Source organism: Acipenser ruthenus, chromosome 21 (assembly GCF_902713425.1).
Source record: "Acipenser ruthenus chromosome 21, fAciRut3.2 maternal haplotype, whole genome shotgun sequence".
In the NCBI taxonomy this organism is placed as follows: domain Eukaryota; kingdom Metazoa; phylum Chordata; class Actinopteri; order Acipenseriformes; family Acipenseridae; genus Acipenser; species Acipenser ruthenus.
Window position 1 is genome coordinate 23,354,026 of NC_081209.1, and position 16,052 is coordinate 23,370,077.

Below are 16,052 nucleotides of genomic sequence, written 5' to 3' on the forward strand. Positions count from 1 at the left end.
CCTTCTTCTATCCACACTTAAGTTGTGGAATTTGCATTACCTTAAATTAGGAGCAGGATATGGTGTTATAAGTAGGTGACAGTATTACGAATGCACTGAAGTTCCAGCTTCATTTTGTAAATAAAATACAAAAGGATTGGCGAATCACTAGTGTCCTTTAGAGCCCTGCCCAGCAACACCGTCATGCCTTTCTTCAGAAATTAAATAACATTTTGCTGGAGCCATTCCAAATGAACCATTACAGAAATGCTAGAAGTGAGCTATTGACTCAGAAAGGAATTAGGTTCATAAAAGCTCAGTCTGCAGGATGCCCAATTAGACCCATGCTGAGGCATCATTATTATTTAATCATTCAAAGTGCTACTGGTTTCTTTTCGGTGGCCCAGCAGTTTGTCCATTTGACTTCATTTTGACATAATTGTATAGTGTTAGTTGAGTAGTATATAATTAAACACTGCATGCCGATAGAGGCAACCCCTTTGGAAGCCTTTGGATTCAGTAATCTACTATTCACTGCAGCAAGGTCAGTTTTACACAGAGTACTTGCTTAAAATCCACACCTGGTAATGGCATTCGGTACAGTTGCTTTGTTTTATATGCCCCCATTATTTAGTTATTTATTTTTAGCTTATGGTTCCATGTTGACATGTGATCATGACCTTATGAACAAGTGCTTTGGAAACGTCTGTGTATTTTCCAAATAGTATTTAATTTGTACCTGTTACTCTAAGATCTTGAGCTGCAGTGACATTACTAATAAATGTCACCTGCATGTGTTTGAATGGGTAGGTTTGCCCCCTATAAATTTTGAAAATGTCTGTGGGGTGACTTCTACGTGTATATGCGCCATCTACTGGGAGGAGGTTTCGGGAAAAAAACAAACAAAAAAACAAACAAACCAGATATTAAATAGTAAATGCACTGGTCTTAATCATAATAATAATAATAATAATAATAATAATAATAATAATAATAATAATAATAATATATAGACCTAACAATGATAATGTGACCTACTTTCTTCTAAAAAAAAATAGGAATTAAACAATATATATATCTTTTTTAAATCAATATAAACCAGTTATGCAAATCTTTGAGGGTTGTTCAAGAAATAAGATCTACAAAACACATACCTCTGAACCCATTTTCTCCATGAAAACACCTCTCCAGATTTGACCCATCTAAAAATGTTCTATTGAAAGATCTTTGCTCAACAGTCTAGTTTAAATATCCTACTACTCCAAAGGTTTAATAATTAATTACAATGAAGTGCACCAAATCGGTATAGGCTATAAACACTACCAGTGTGTGGTATTGTGACATTGACACTGTCTAAATGCAGAATTTTAAAGAACAGGTAGTTTACGATATTAACAATTTTGCACAAACAATGCCCGAGAACAAATATAAAAAACACAACCTATTTAAAGCCACTGTGTTACTGTCATTAACACAGCCTATTTTTAAGTGGATTAAATAAACTGACACAGATATTTATCCCTATTTTTTTTTTTTGCAATAAAATACAAACACCACAATTGTAGAAAGTGCCCTACGAGAGGAATGGGAAAAACAAATTAAGACAGAAGGGAGGGAGGGTAATATAACGTTATGATGCTTAAATCTATCTTGTAGTTTATTATAATGAGAGTTTGCATTCATTTCTAACATTTAATATGAAAGAGTAAAAAACTATCCAAAGAAAAAAAAGATAAATTCAACGCTGTTTAATTTGTTTAAAAATCACACGTCAAGACAGGTGACGTAACTCTCAGACTTACGCAAATAACGCACCCACGGAAAAAATATCCGTAGATCTGTTTGCCTTGTTTTAGTTTGGTTTATGAAAGTTCTCGCTAACTCTCGCGATAGAAACCATTTCAGCCGAGGAAGCCGATTCAAACTGCGCAGGAAAAAGGAGAGAGACGCGCAGAACTGGAGAGAAAAAAACGACAATGGCTGCGATTGTAGAAGTCGAACAACAAGAACAACAAGAAGAAGAAACACAAATAACTGTAACCGACATAAAAAACGACCAGGAACCAGAAAACAACACCAATGGCGTTAAAACGTAACTTTCTCTTCTTTCTTATAGCACTTATTTACGAGCGAGCGGGTGATGGGGGGGCATTTCAGGTGGATTCTAAGGAGATAGTTTAGGCCTAGTATGTGATTACTATTAGTAATGAATATACAATGGTCTGTGCTTTTAAAACTTTGTCAATGATAAAATGCGAAACTTATGGAGGAGACGAAATTATTGTTTGGTCTTTTCTCAAGTGACATTGGGTACCGTAATGCTAGTGCACGCTGTGACCTGGGTTGTATTTTGACATTATATCATTAATATCACAATGTTTATATCAGAATAATCTAAATTGAGTGGGTTTCTTACATAGCCGATTAATCCAGTGGTGTTGGTTAGGGTTTTGTGGCGGGAGCTGTATTTTTTTACGCTTCATGTATATTTAAATAGAAGATAAAGCATATGTCTAGGTTAATGTATTTATTACGACATTTGACGTGCTCGCCGAACATTGAACAAGACAGATCAAGAGGAACTGGTTCAGTACAAATGTAGGTCAAGGACCTCGGTGCTGTTTATGAATGAGGCTTTGTAAACAAAACCCCGACAGTGCTATGTCAGGATAAAGTCAGTTTTTTTTTCTTTGCAGTTCAGGGAATGGGCTGCAAGGCTGTATTTTGTACAGTGTGTGTATATATGTGTAGAGAGATGGCCTAAATGTTGTTTTTTTTTTTTTTTCTTTTTTCCCCAGAACTACTGAGAGCGAGGAAACCCCCAAGGAGCAGTCGACACTGAAAGAAAAATCAAATCTGAACAAGAAAAGCAGATTTCAACCCTATTCCAAAGAAAAGAATGCAGGCTCTGGAGACAAGAAGGGGTCTCCTCGAAACAGAGTGTTTATTAGCAATATCCCATATGACATGAAATGGCAAGCCATTAAAGATCTTATGAGAGAGAAAGGTAACTTTTCAAGGCCAAGGAACCAAAGATTAATAGGACTTTGGGGACTTACTACAGGCGGTATTTGTCCATCACTTAACTAAGGGTGTTTCTGTTGGTATTACTCATGGTTCAAAATGTGAACAGTGCAAAAGAAATGAGGTGAAATTTGATGTTCACAATAAATTCATTTGTGCAAAGGATTAGTAAAATAAAAAGATTTTGAGGGTATTTAAATTGCTAGTGTTTAGAAGATCATCAGAGGGTAATTGTGTTCTTTAGGGAAATTCATTTTGTAACTTTTTAAGGGTGTGATTGTTGATGTACATACCTTAGACTGTAGGGAAAAATTGTTGTATTATCTGGATTTAATTTTCTTTTTGCATATGTACTTTTGTTAAGTGTGTTTTGGAGTTTATTTTGTAAATTGGTTTTTGTCTACAGTACTGACAGGTTCAAAACAATGTAACCCCTAAATGTTCACTGAACATCAATACAGAACATGAACAGCATCAATTGGTAATTTGATCAAATCTTGTTGTATCTGTTGTAAGGTGACAGATGTACTTCACTGAAAATAAATTAGGAATTGTGTGCCTTGCTGGGCACTACACTAATATTTGGTCATTTTAAAAGGAGCTTTCTGCAAACTGTTTATGGTGAAAGGTCACCTTTAAAACAGTTAAGGGTTAAATGTGTCTTAAAAGCTAATGAGCAGTTTAACTGTGGTAACTTGTTCACCAACTATATCATGCTGGACACATTGAGAGAAATGTTTTTATGTTTAAGGCTGAATATAGCTGTTTTTCTTCCATATTCAGAGTCCATGGCTGATAAATTTCCCAGAAAATAAACCGAATGTCATGGTTACTGTCAGGTGGTATGTTGGTCTGGATTGATTGTTAGTGAATAATGTAGGCTTTTCTCTCTGTAGAGTTGTGCCAAGGGCAACAGTGAAGTGAAGTCTGGTGTTTTTAAATGTATTGTTTTTTGGTATTTTCCCTTTGTATGTCTCATGTAGTTGGTGAGGTTACATACGTGGAACTCTTTAAGGATGCTGAAGGAAAGTCAAGGGTAAGTGATATGGACAACATGCTGCTGGAGGGTTTAATGTCCTCGGCAGTTTTCATTTTATCACGTGTTCTGTACAAGGTAATGACATTTCTGGTTTTATTTGTATAACATGTTATTTTGTGAATTGCTTTATACACTGGTAAGGTATTGGGACTGTTATAGTTGGCTGTATTTTGTGAGCTTTTGTCAGCAGGGCTGGCTGGTTGATGCTGTATAATTGGATTCTAGAAAACCTTGCCAACATAGAAAGCATTTCGTTTTTTCCATTAAGCACATTCAAGTCTTTGTTGTTGCAGTTTTCAATTAGTGGTTCAGTTGGCTTCTACAGTTACATTTTTCCAATGGATGTTTAATTTGTCAGAACTTGTTTCATAGTTTAAATAAGACTAACTTTTTAAATTTACAAATCCTGTCATGCTTTTAGATTTTTAAAAGTTGGACTTGTTTACGTTCTTAAAAGCAAAAATTCATTTTGAATGTCAAATATAGGAAGTGTGTGATTAAGCATTCTGTGTGTGGTGTTTGTTATTACTTTTTTATTTTATTTTTTATTATTCTTAGTAACATTTGAAAGTTGTATGAGAATATTTATACTTTTAAAGGAGTGTTAACCAGTGCTTTAAAATATGCTTTGTGTTATTGACATTATTACTGGTCATCTGTTAAACTAACATTCTGTAGATTCTTAACTTATATCACGTTTTTGATATGCAAATATCTCAAATACCACATTAAACATTTGTGATACCTGAATTAGATCTTATGGTCTGATTGCACTAGATCAATGTTGTAAGTTTGAACTACAACACCTGAAGTGATTAGATACCATTATAAGCAGCAGCAACTATAGCATTGTCTTTCACACATCTGCATAAAAAACAAATAAAATAACAGCAACTATTCATTTGATGAATAGTGACCAGTGATAATAATGCTAATAAGAGGTAAGGTAACCATGGTTCACACTCCTCCATTGATACATGTACATTGTTTTAGCCATCCATTGTAAGGCCTAGTGTGCAAGAATTAGGGATTAATGCTAACAATTGCCTTGGTTATATAACTGTTTGAGAAATGTTTACATCTTGTTAGTCCATAAAAGAAAAAAAAAAAAAAAAGTAAATGTCCAGAATGTCCCACAAATGTAGGGGAAAAGAGAGCACTTTTAACACTTTTGAACAGGATGTTTAAAAGCCCTGTTAAACAGTTTGTCATGCAGGAAAGAATTATGAACTGGGTTTGCTACACATCAGAATAAAGTGGGTGGTACACTAAGTTCTTCAAATGGTTTGTAGAAATTTCCAAATTAGGTACATTTTCTGTTCAAATATGGAGAAACATGTTTAGTTCACGCTTACAAAAATGACTTTCTCTTTTTCTTTCTTTCTGTACCCTTGTGAACACACCATAATGCTGCAGGGTTGTGGGTAAGTTTAAATGTACTTCTAATTGTTTCTGTGTTTATTATTTAACTAAACTAATAGTCTATTGATAGTGTTTAGGGTTTCTTGGAGTTTTTAATGTCAAAATATGTTTATTGTATGCATCTAAAATAAATATTGTCTGTTTAGTGTTGTAGAGTTTAAAGATGAAGAGTTTGTAAAGAAGGCAATAGATGTTATGAACAAATATGATCTCAGTGGAAGACCACTCAACATCAAAGAGGTACGGAAATTGTCTTTTATTGTTTGAAAATAGAATAAATCAAGAGTACATACTTTATCGATTTTAAATTGTTTACACAGATCTTGCGTTACTACTACAGATGCGTTTTTTTCCTTTGGGTACACAAAGCAGTATTGCTGAGGCTTTTCTAGTCCTGTTGTATAGTCTTTAACAATTGAAACCATAGTGCAAGAATATGTCATCTTGAGCTATCAAAAACTTACAAGCAAGTAGCTTAACTGCTAAACAGAATATTAAATACTTCTGAGCTGTAGAAAAGATACATGTGGCTGAATTCAATACAAGTCTAACAGTACTGGACTCTGATCTGCACTGAATTTTGCAGGATCCTGATGGCGAGCATGCTCGTAGGATGCTACAGCGTACTGGAATGTTCCCAGGTGGACGTGGGCAAGATGGGGGACCTGGTGTAATGAACCTGCCACCTTCAATTGCTAATAATCCAAATATTCCTCCTGAAATTATCAATGGATTACAAGATGGAAGGCTTGGAACAACAGTGTTTGTTGCCAATGTAAGCGAATGCGTTCAACCTCTCATCGTTTAACTTAAGCATTTCTTCTCTCCTATGTTTGGAATAACTACCTGTATTTTCAACTTGTATGTGGGATGACTGGCAGTGGGGCATTTATTGTCGATTTTGTACCCCTCACACACCCCTTGCTTTCCAAATATCTTGGTATCCTTAAATCAGTAATAGTCCCCTCTTCAAAAATAGGCAAAATATTTTAATGAGCTAACTGTCTGGTACACCGAAATAACATGAAGAATGTCTGGATGAGAGATGTGTTCTTCATTTTACCCCCAATACATTTCTGCAGTGTTTATTGTAGAAACAGTCTTTTGAGCAACCCATTGCAGAAACCCATTTTTTGGGAGGTAATACCAAGGGATAGCAAGATATTTGGGGAGCACTGGCCCACTCTCAGTCATTCTTCAAACCATTTGTTGTTTTCATAGTTTTGAGTAGTGAAGGTCTTGGTGAATTACTTGGTGGGTGATATTTGTCACTGATCAAACTAAAATATTCTTTATTTTTTAAAGCTTGATTTCAAAGTTGGATGGAAAAAGCTTAAGGAGGTGTTTAGCATGGCTGGAACAGTTAAAAGAGCAGATGTCAAAGAAGACAAGGAGGGCAAAAGTCGCGGCATGGGAACTGTTACATTTGATCAAGCCCTAGAAGCAGTGCAGGCCATCTGTATCCTTTCTTTTTTTTGTAGAATTTAGAAGAAATTAGTGTGTATGAATAATACTATTTGATGAAGTAACAATGATTGAGACTAGCTCCAAATTAATTTGCAGCCGATTAATCTGAAGTTCCTATTCAGAGTACACCTTTTCTTTCATACGGATATAGAAATGAGATTATGTAGTTGTACAATGAAGTTATTGTTTAATTTGTTTTTCCTTAATGTTATGATTTCAGCAATGTTAAATGGACAGTTTTTATTTGATAGGCCTATGCATGTAAAAATGGTAAGTTTATTTATTTTTATATAACTTAAAAACCTTAAGATATCACACTTTTCAGGTTCTATGACAGTACTCTAAACCCTTCACCTCTTTGATCAACATACATAGTACAACAATATTACATTTCAATAAATGGTTACTTTCATATATTTTTCCCTAATCTTAATACTACTTCGATTCTTATTTTTTTGTTCCTTACATCATACCTTGTATACACCTTTTGCTTTTCCCTTACTTATTTTCCATCTTCAGACACATTTTTAAAACCATTAAAACCCTTTCTTCTCTTTTTCACAATAAATTAACACAGTGCCAAGTAGTTTAGAATGTCCTGAAATCATGTATGCAGGCAGTGTGAGATTACTAAATACTGATCCCAGAAAGTTATACGCCTGGGGTTACTAACTTTAACCTTCACATTTAATTCTGGATTTTAGGATGACAAGTCTATTCCTCATGATGACTTCCGTCCAATAGAAAAGACTCCTCAGTTGCCTCGTAAGTATTATTGCCTTCATTTGATTTAACTTAGATGTTATCTTTCAGCACAACAGAAGTAATAGAAAAATCCTGCACATTGCATTATGCAAAATCTCACTTTATTGTTTAAAATAAATAAAACAGAAAAGAGCTTACGTTTCGGTCGTCAGACCTTTGTCAGAACATCAGCACAATTTACCAGTAATAGTTTTATTTGTTAAAAACATTCTTAAAAACTATACTCTTGAGAGTAAGTGTGGGGGAATTTGGGAAACATACCTGTATTTTGTGGTCAGTAATCAAGGGGGCATTGTCTTTTACTATAATGATATATGCTTTGCGCGGCCCTTCTTCTCATGATAGTTGTGGAGTGATGGTTTTTTGTTGATGTAAATGAAGTACAAATAAAATAATAATAATGCTGTCTTAGGTGGGCTCAGTGGTATTGGATTGGGTCTTGGACCTGGAGGTCAACCAATTAATGCAAACAGATTGAGTGGAGGAAGTGGAGGAGGAGGAATGGGAAATATGGGCCCTGGAGGTAGGTATATTCGAAATTAGAATACATTGGAATACAAATGCATTTACAGACTTGAAATGGTTTTCATATAGGCAGGTGCTGGTATATGCTAATATAAATGCTGCCACACTTTCATATTTCATTTTGCAAACATAACCACTTCTGTATTAGTCATGTGACTTTGACCCAGTGCTTTGAGATACTCTATTTGAATTAGGTGAATGATATGTAAGAACATATCAAATATGAAGTTTTCACATATGTTGGGGCTATTCTTTGTAACTTTTATACTGGTCACCATAGAGGATGATTTTGGGAATAAATGTTTGTCTTCTGATGAATCAGGTTGTTTACTTGTTTTGTAGTTCATGACAGATTTTACTGCTTCCTAGCGCTTATTTATCAAGGTAATTATTGTGTGCTAATTCAATCTTTTTCATTATTATTATTTTTTTAATTTCTATGTTTAAAGCTATGAGTGGAATGGATAGACCTGGTTTTGGTGGTATGAGCAGGATGGGAACAGGTGGGTTACCATTGTTTATATTCAAATTGCATTTATTTATGTATTTTTATTTGATCATTTGTATTCCACACATCTAAGAATGAAATCCTGCCTTTGTAGGAGTTAGTGGCAGTGGTGGATATGGCGGAGGGATGGACGGGATAAGCAACATGGGAGGCTATGGAGGCAGGGACTTGGCGCCTATTGGAAGGATGGGGGGTAAGTTCCAGGGCTTTTGTTTGATAAAATCATGCTATTGCTACTTTATTGAACAAGAAAGTACCCTGCATGTTTCGACTAGAAGTATCTGTAGAGCTAGTGGTTGAATAACAATTACTGTGTGTTTACAGGAATGGATGATTATAGAGGAAACCTGGGCACTGGTATGGGTGGACTGGGCAGTGGTATGGGAGGAATGAGTGGCAGAATGGGCAGTGGCATGGGAGGTAAGATGTATCCCTGTTAAAGATTTTGTTGTTGTTGTTACTATTATTATTATTATTATTTTATTTTTTTTATATAAATTGTCTTTCAGATATGCATCGTTCGGGAATAAGTGGCATGGATAGAGACTTCAGTAGAAGTGATTTGCCAATGAACCGAGGGTACGGAGATTCTTTTGGAGCAATGGGTAAGAAAATGTTGGTATTAAAACTCCTCATTGATTCACACCAACATTGTTTTCTTTTGACATACATTTCAGCATCAAGTTGTTTTCTCATAGATTGTTGCTAGCTTTCTTGTTTTGATTATTAAATTATATGTTTGTATTAATTGGTGCCAGCACACCTAAACATTTTGTTTTTTATCTGATCCATCAAAATTATAGGTTTTGGGGAGTATTTTAATTATCTATCCTGAATTGACTGTTAGTTCATTTTCTTCATCAGGAGGAGGAATGGGAGGATTTGGAGGAGGAATGGGTAGTGCTGGCATGAGTCTAATGGGACATGGATTAGGTATCCCTTCATTTTTCCCATTTTTAATGTTAATACGCTTTTTTGCTTTCTCACATCTTTTTTTTTTTTTCTTCCCTTTTGTGTAATGTAGATTAGTCTTTATAAAACCCTTAACATATACATGCATTGAAATAAAGCACTCACATTTATATATGTACGTAGAGGCATTATGACTTTGGGAAAGTGATATTATATTGCCATGCAATATAATGTGTGAGAAACCAGAAAGTCTTTTTGTTGAATTAAAGCATTTACAATACAAGGAAATGTGTAATGGACGTATTTTTGCTTTTAGGTAGTGGAATGAACAGCATGGGAGTTGGAATGGGAATGGACCGCATGAGCTCCAGTTTTGATAGAATGGGTGGTGGTGGTGGTGGTATGGATATGAATCGCGGCTTCGGTGGTTTTGGATCTGGCCCTATTGGAGGAGGAAAGTCAGACAGAGGATCTGGTACCAAGGGTTGCCAGATTTTTGTCAGAAATGTAAGTAAAAGACCTGCACATATATTTGAGCATTATGTATTTCTTAGAAGGGTTATAGTAACAGATTTTCTTTTTCAGCTTCCATTTGATCTTACCTGGCAGAAGTTGAAGGAAAATTTCATCCATTGTGGTAAGCTTTTTTAAGACTTAATTTCATCTATGTCTGAGATTGCAATTTTACAAATTCTTTATGAAGGTTTTGCTGGTGTTTTAATTTGACTTCTCGCACCTACTCAGTTGATTCGAAAGAGGGTTATTACTTTTTGTTGTCTGTACTTCACAGGTCAAGTTATGTTTGCAGAAATTAAAATGGAGAATGGAAGATCTAAAGGTTGTGGTACGGTTCGTTTTGATTCACCAGAAAGTGCAGAAAATGCTTGTAGAATTATGAATGGCACAAGGATCAACGGAAGAGAAGTAGATGTTCGGATGGATCGAAACGCATAAACATTTAGAGATGCTGTCTTTTTTTTTTTTTCTTAATGCATTTCCTGCAAGTCTGTTCTCTATTGTACCATAAGAAATGTCTCAGTGCTCACCAGCTTTTAAAACTGGATGAACGTATAGGGCTGTCTGTGACTTGTCAAAACCCTTAGATTTTTTTGTTTTGTGGCAGTTTAGTTTAATTGAATGAATAAATGGTGGTTTTTAAAAAAAAAAAAAATTATTGCAGTGTTTTATTAAGTAAAATACTATGTAAATAACATGGCGTGTTGCATGTTTCCACACATCAGTCATGTAAGGAAACATGGTAGGACATGAAATTGTATTTTATCCTTTTAATGGTTTACATCTCTCAATGAAAATACATTTGCTGTAGAAGAGAATGATTCAGTCATTGCATGCTCTTATTGGATTGCTTCCAATAATTCCAATTTCATACAAAATAGATAATGTTGCAAAGAGAATGTAGAAAAACAAGCATACAGTACCAAGCTTCTTATCTAATTTCCACCTGTTCAGATGTACAGCCAGGAATATAAATACAATGGACAGGAGAAGGGCGGAAGCTGTGTACAACAAACCTGTGCTGTTTACTTCCACAGGTGAAGTTGTGTCCACAAATACTGTCTTAATGAACCATGGTAAACCAAGACAAAGCATATCAAATACATTGGATCCAACAATATTAGACATTGCCATATCTCCCTTTCCTGAAAGACAAACAAAAGATATAGCTTTTAATGTACAGAAACTAAATCGACAAAACAATATTATAATAATGGTATAGGTTGTTGGTTCACTTTGACACAAGTTTCTAAATCTAATGATTTTTCCAATACTTCTAAAATGACAGAACTGAAAATGGTTTTGGTGCTACACAATGACACATTTCTTTCTATACAAATATAATGCATCAATAAAAATGTAATACCTTCTCTAGCGACCAGTACACTTGCCACAGTGTCAGGAATGCTTGTTCCTGCTGCCAAAAGGGTGAGGCCCATCACAGTGTCTGGGACCCCCAAGGTTTCTCCTACAGTAGAATTAGGTAATGTTACAATTCTGTTCAAATACAGTAGGTTTTACAAGTAGTAAATAACAGCAGTTATATCTGTTACTGAAAATGGGCTGATTTCAAAGGGTATAGTTTTAAAAACCTATTGCATACTGAAATGGCAGTTCCAACTCAAAGATGGATTCTGCAAGCGAACATGTCTGGTTAAGGTACGCAGTAAACCTTTATTGATCAGCTCTAAATACTATTCACCATTGCAACCTCTTTTTGGCAGCCGTGTTAACTGAGGATTTCTACTAAAAAACTTGCCACTAACTTAACTCTAGTAGGTCTATCTATTTAATTCTGCAACTAGCTTGCTTTATCCCTCTAGGTAAAAAAAAAAAGTACTAGGTAAAAAAGAAGCATACTAGGAAGGCTTGTTTTATAACACCATCACATGGATACAAGTTTTTGTAAAAATGTAGATACTGGTTAACAGCGTCAAATGCGTTAAGCTAATTTCACTTAATGGGTTTTCACTTGCTATCTGCAATGTATTTTGTTATACCTGGATAGTTCAGCCAAACATGAAAACATTCGCTAGTTCTAGCATGTGAGTATCTAACTGGTGGTAGGATAATAATCCTCTTATGCTCTACAATGTCAGTTGACATCACATGATTTCTCAGAGTATCCCACAGGGCAAAGCAGCCCTTACTCCTCCACTGGCTGAGAGTCACGTCTGACTTCAGACAAGGGGATACACTAATCCCTTAGGACAAAATAGAGGAATTTCAAATCTTACGAGAACATGTGATTCTGCAGTTGTATTGAAAAATGAACGAAAGTATTTTTTATAGATGAGTCTAAATCTAAAAAGAATGTTTACTGCCCTCTTAGCTTTTCATTAAGTTTCCAGTCATTTGGAGTGGTTCTTAATGCAAGAACTCCAAATACTGTGCTTAAAAGTAAAGAAATAAACAACGAATCATACCTACTACTGTGACCATCCAGACCAGGATATATGTGAATGCAGAAATCCACACTGCAGCCATGAAGAAGGTGATCAAGAACCATCTTTTCCAGAACTGCCTTCGACAGTCGGGAGTGGTTAAGAACAGTAATAATGTGACGGGTAGGGACAGTACCCACAGAATTCTCTTCAGGTCTGCTTCCGGTATCATAAAGACACTTGGATGACCTATTAGGAAATGCAAAGAGTACCCACTACCTCACATCCTTTCAATATACCACAAACGGTTCATTTTGCCTGTGGCACACATTCAAAAACATGAATATTAACACTGTAAAAAAAAAATTTGACTACAGAATTTTCTCTTACCACCAGATATTTCATTTAGTCCGTGTAAACTAAGTGAAAGCTGCGAGTAACCCGAGTCTTCCTGAAAGATCCCACTGTCAGTTCTGGAATGCCTGTGCAACAACAATCCACTGTCTTCCTTCCATCCAACTAATGGCTGCTGTTCACTACTCTGCTCCATTGCTTCAGTCAGGCAATGACAGCATGGACTAAACTTCTTTAACATGTACTGGTTGATATGGATGTCAAAGCACAGAACCACAATGTACACCCCATAAATCAGCAACAGAGAAGCAGCTTCATACCTTTGAAAAAGACAACAAAAAATGTAACATGCCATTTGTGAAGTTTCGATCCACTTTTTTTTTTTTTTTTTTTTTAATGACATGCCTTGAAGTTTTAAGCCAAACAATGAAACCTGAAAATCTATGCAGGTAGCATGCATAACATTGATAAGAAACAGGACATTTTACAAAAGAGTGAATCGGAACACTTGCTTCTTGTATATTTAATAAATAACAATTATCCATGCAAACATCATGTATATATAGTAGTTACCATTCACAAAAGTCAAGCACACAGTAGGTCACTAAATAATGTGTACAGCACACCATCTGACCTTTATTAGCCCAGTATATCAGCATGACCAGCATTGTGACATTCTCATCGTGCACCAGTGAGCGTCCATGAGAAGCTGCTATTGTTCTCCAGATGTTACATGTGGTAAGCATCCAGGAGAGCCTTTCAACAGAACCTCTGCATGGCTTTACAGAATGGATCTTGTGTTCATTTCTTTTACATAATATCAAAAAGCGCAATCTTGCTAATTTCTGCAAACTACAAAAATGTGTTACAGCACTTAGACATAAAAATGTAGTTGTATTTGAAAGAATAAATACATACCTAAATACGTGTTCTTACCAGTATATTTTGCTGTCAGAGATAATTGCAATAATTGCTGATACACTTATCGCGTATGCCACACAGTCTCTGAACAATGGCCAACACGTTAGCCTTGACACCTGTAAAAGGTAATACAAATTATACTGTATATATTTACATTAAATTGAGCAAAGCTATTATTATTATTATTATTATTATTATTATTATTATTATTAATAAACCATTATATTTTAACACTCACGTGTTTGACTTTTAAATTCTTTAAGAGATCAACCACATTTCCAGAATTTTATAAATCTTAACAGTATTATTAAACCCAAATAAAGCTCTAGCTACTTAACTGTTAATTCCAGTACTGTAACAGTACACACAGTAGCTGTAAACCTCCTTACTCAACAATCCTATTGTTATATACATTTAAGAAAGTATATGAAAGATCAAACCAAGGCACACCCTTTGTTTTTAACCAATACAATGTGTAAAACGGAGCATATATTCATTAGCATTGTACATACCACAGATGATAATAATCCACATGCAGCACAAATAGCTAGTAAATTGTAAACTGCTGATCCAACTATAGTACTGACACCAATGTCTCCCTTTGTAACAAATACACCTAGAAACAAATAAAAAGGTAACAAAATAAAGTGTTGCTTTTAAAAATGATAATTAGAGTAAGGTGATTGAAATGTTTCTTTTTTATATCACAGCACCTAGAAATGTGGTGACCAGTTCTGGGGTTGAGCTACCAGCGGCCATGAAAGTTGCTCCAGCAACATCCTGGGACAAACCAAGACCTGTAAAACAAGTACTGTTAAAGCACGATACAAGCTATTAAACAACGAAGCTTGGTACTGTTATTTTACATAAGTGCACTGTGCAACAGTGTCAAAGTATTTAAACTACTGCATGATCACCACCAGCATAACAAAGCAAGGTACATGACATTAGTTCGTTATGGCATTTAAAAACATTGAATATATGTAGTTCATGCGTTAACTTACGTTCACTGATCATTTCCAAGGAAGGTAAGAAGTAGTCTTCACAAACAATAGCGACTGCTAATAGCATGTAAAAGATGATCATGAAATAAATAACAATGCCCCCATCCTTTCTTTCTTGCGGTGTGAAAAACGCTTCTGGAAACTCTGAAGATGGGGGAGGCACGCAGCGAGTTTCATTCTCTATGCAAAAAAAAAAAAAAGATACACAGCCGATACAATTACAACATGTTGTAACTGAACAATTGATAAAGCATTAGAAGTATTTTTTAATAAAAAGTGTCCTGCGTTTTTCCCGTATGTAAATCACAACGGTGCCTTTACCTCCCATTGCTAGTTATAAAACCATGAATAATACTGCACAAAACAACCACTATCTAGACTATCAAAGTGCAGTTGTTGTTCTTAAAAGCAGCCTTTGATCCGTGCTGTATCCGTTTAATACGCATTTTAATTGCATTAACACGTTCAGGGGCGCAATCACTTCTCGCTTTATCACTACCTCGTTATTTCAAAGTGGGCACAACATTTGCGGTTGTCGGATTAACTGAGACAAAACTTGTAAATTAAACTGACCTACATCCCGTCGAACTCTTGCTACACTTGCGAAAACAGAGGATGCAGAAACTCTGTAAATGAGGTGAACCGTGCCGTAGAGAACGAGGAATAGCCCAGTAATGTAAAACACAATTTCTCTTCTTTTCTTCCTCCTTTCCAGAAATGTAGATGTAACCATTGTTGTTTTCAAAAATCTAGAAATGTGCGTCTTTCTCCCCACTCTAGAGCGGGTCTTGATAATATGAGAAAAGGTAGTTCGTCTTTCTTATACTTCAGGATAGATTGAGTTCACAAAACATGATCAGAGCTGGCTTTACTCAGACGAGCAGGGATCACGAGATTGAAGTATACCCAGTTAATGAGCTCTGTGCCAGGGGCCAATTAGGTAACCAATCAGGCTGTTGTTCAATACAGTCGCTAGTACAGTATGGGAAAGAAGAACAGGCTTGGGGATGGAAGAACAACTTCTGTAAAATGACATTTGTTATAAGAGTTTATTCTGCTTTCTGTGGATGTGAGTCATTGTAATCTACCTTCGGTATTAACTGTGTACACTTGTTATAGCCTATATATCCTGGCAAAGGCTATGGTTTTATAAGCCACATGTTAATGCTGCAGCTTATGCCTTCACTACATTTTTCCATAATGTAGCATTTGTGCATTTTACTGCCAACTTT

At 35.5% G+C, this 16,052-nt stretch overlaps 2 protein-coding genes across 5 annotated transcripts; one reads left to right on the forward strand and one right to left on the reverse strand.

Annotated features, from left to right (window-relative positions):
• Positions 1 to 1,819: 1,819 nt before the first annotated feature.
• LOC117428549 (myelin expression factor 2-like) lies at positions 1,820 to 10,812 on the forward strand. 2 transcript variants are annotated; one of them, XM_058995133.1, is made up of 17 exons: positions 1,820 to 2,071; positions 2,778 to 2,986; positions 3,987 to 5,466; positions 5,611 to 5,704; positions 6,051 to 6,239; positions 6,770 to 6,923; positions 7,152 to 7,201; positions 7,636 to 7,696; positions 8,109 to 8,219; positions 8,671 to 8,724; positions 8,824 to 8,922; positions 9,054 to 9,149; positions 9,239 to 9,334; positions 9,594 to 9,662; positions 9,958 to 10,148; positions 10,227 to 10,278; positions 10,432 to 10,812. In XM_058995133.1, the coding sequence occupies exons 3-17, from the start codon at positions 5,402 to 5,404 to the stop codon at positions 10,593 to 10,595; spliced, it is 1,545 nt and encodes a 514-aa protein (XP_058851116.1). In that variant the 5' UTR covers positions 1,820 to 2,071; positions 2,778 to 2,986; positions 3,987 to 5,401; the 3' UTR covers positions 10,596 to 10,812. The 2 variants fall into 2 exon arrangements, with proteins under 2 accessions (XP_058851116.1, XP_058851117.1); XM_058995134.1 differs by lacking the exon at positions 9,594 to 9,662.
• Positions 10,813 to 10,912: 100 nt separating this feature from the next.
• On the reverse strand, positions 10,913 to 15,723 carry LOC117428025 (sodium/potassium/calcium exchanger 5-like). Of its 3 annotated transcripts, none has more exons than XM_034046528.3 (9): positions 15,394 to 15,712; positions 14,821 to 15,000; positions 14,530 to 14,613; positions 14,329 to 14,432; positions 13,832 to 13,932; positions 12,932 to 13,215; positions 12,584 to 12,790; positions 11,524 to 11,625; positions 10,913 to 11,302 (listed from the first exon to the last, which is right to left on the reverse strand). In XM_034046528.3, exons 1-9 carry the CDS (start codon positions 15,551 to 15,553, stop codon positions 10,980 to 10,982), a joined length of 1,545 nt encoding a protein of 514 aa, XP_033902419.3. In that variant the 5' UTR covers positions 15,554 to 15,712; the 3' UTR covers positions 10,913 to 10,979. The 3 variants fall into 3 exon arrangements, 2 of the variants coding, with proteins under 2 accessions (XP_033902419.3, XP_033902420.3); XM_034046529.3 differs by having other exon boundaries at positions 15,398 to 15,518; XR_004660626.2 differs by having other exon boundaries at positions 11,164 to 11,302; positions 12,588 to 12,790; positions 15,394 to 15,723.
• Positions 15,724 to 16,052: the final 329 nt, after the last annotated feature.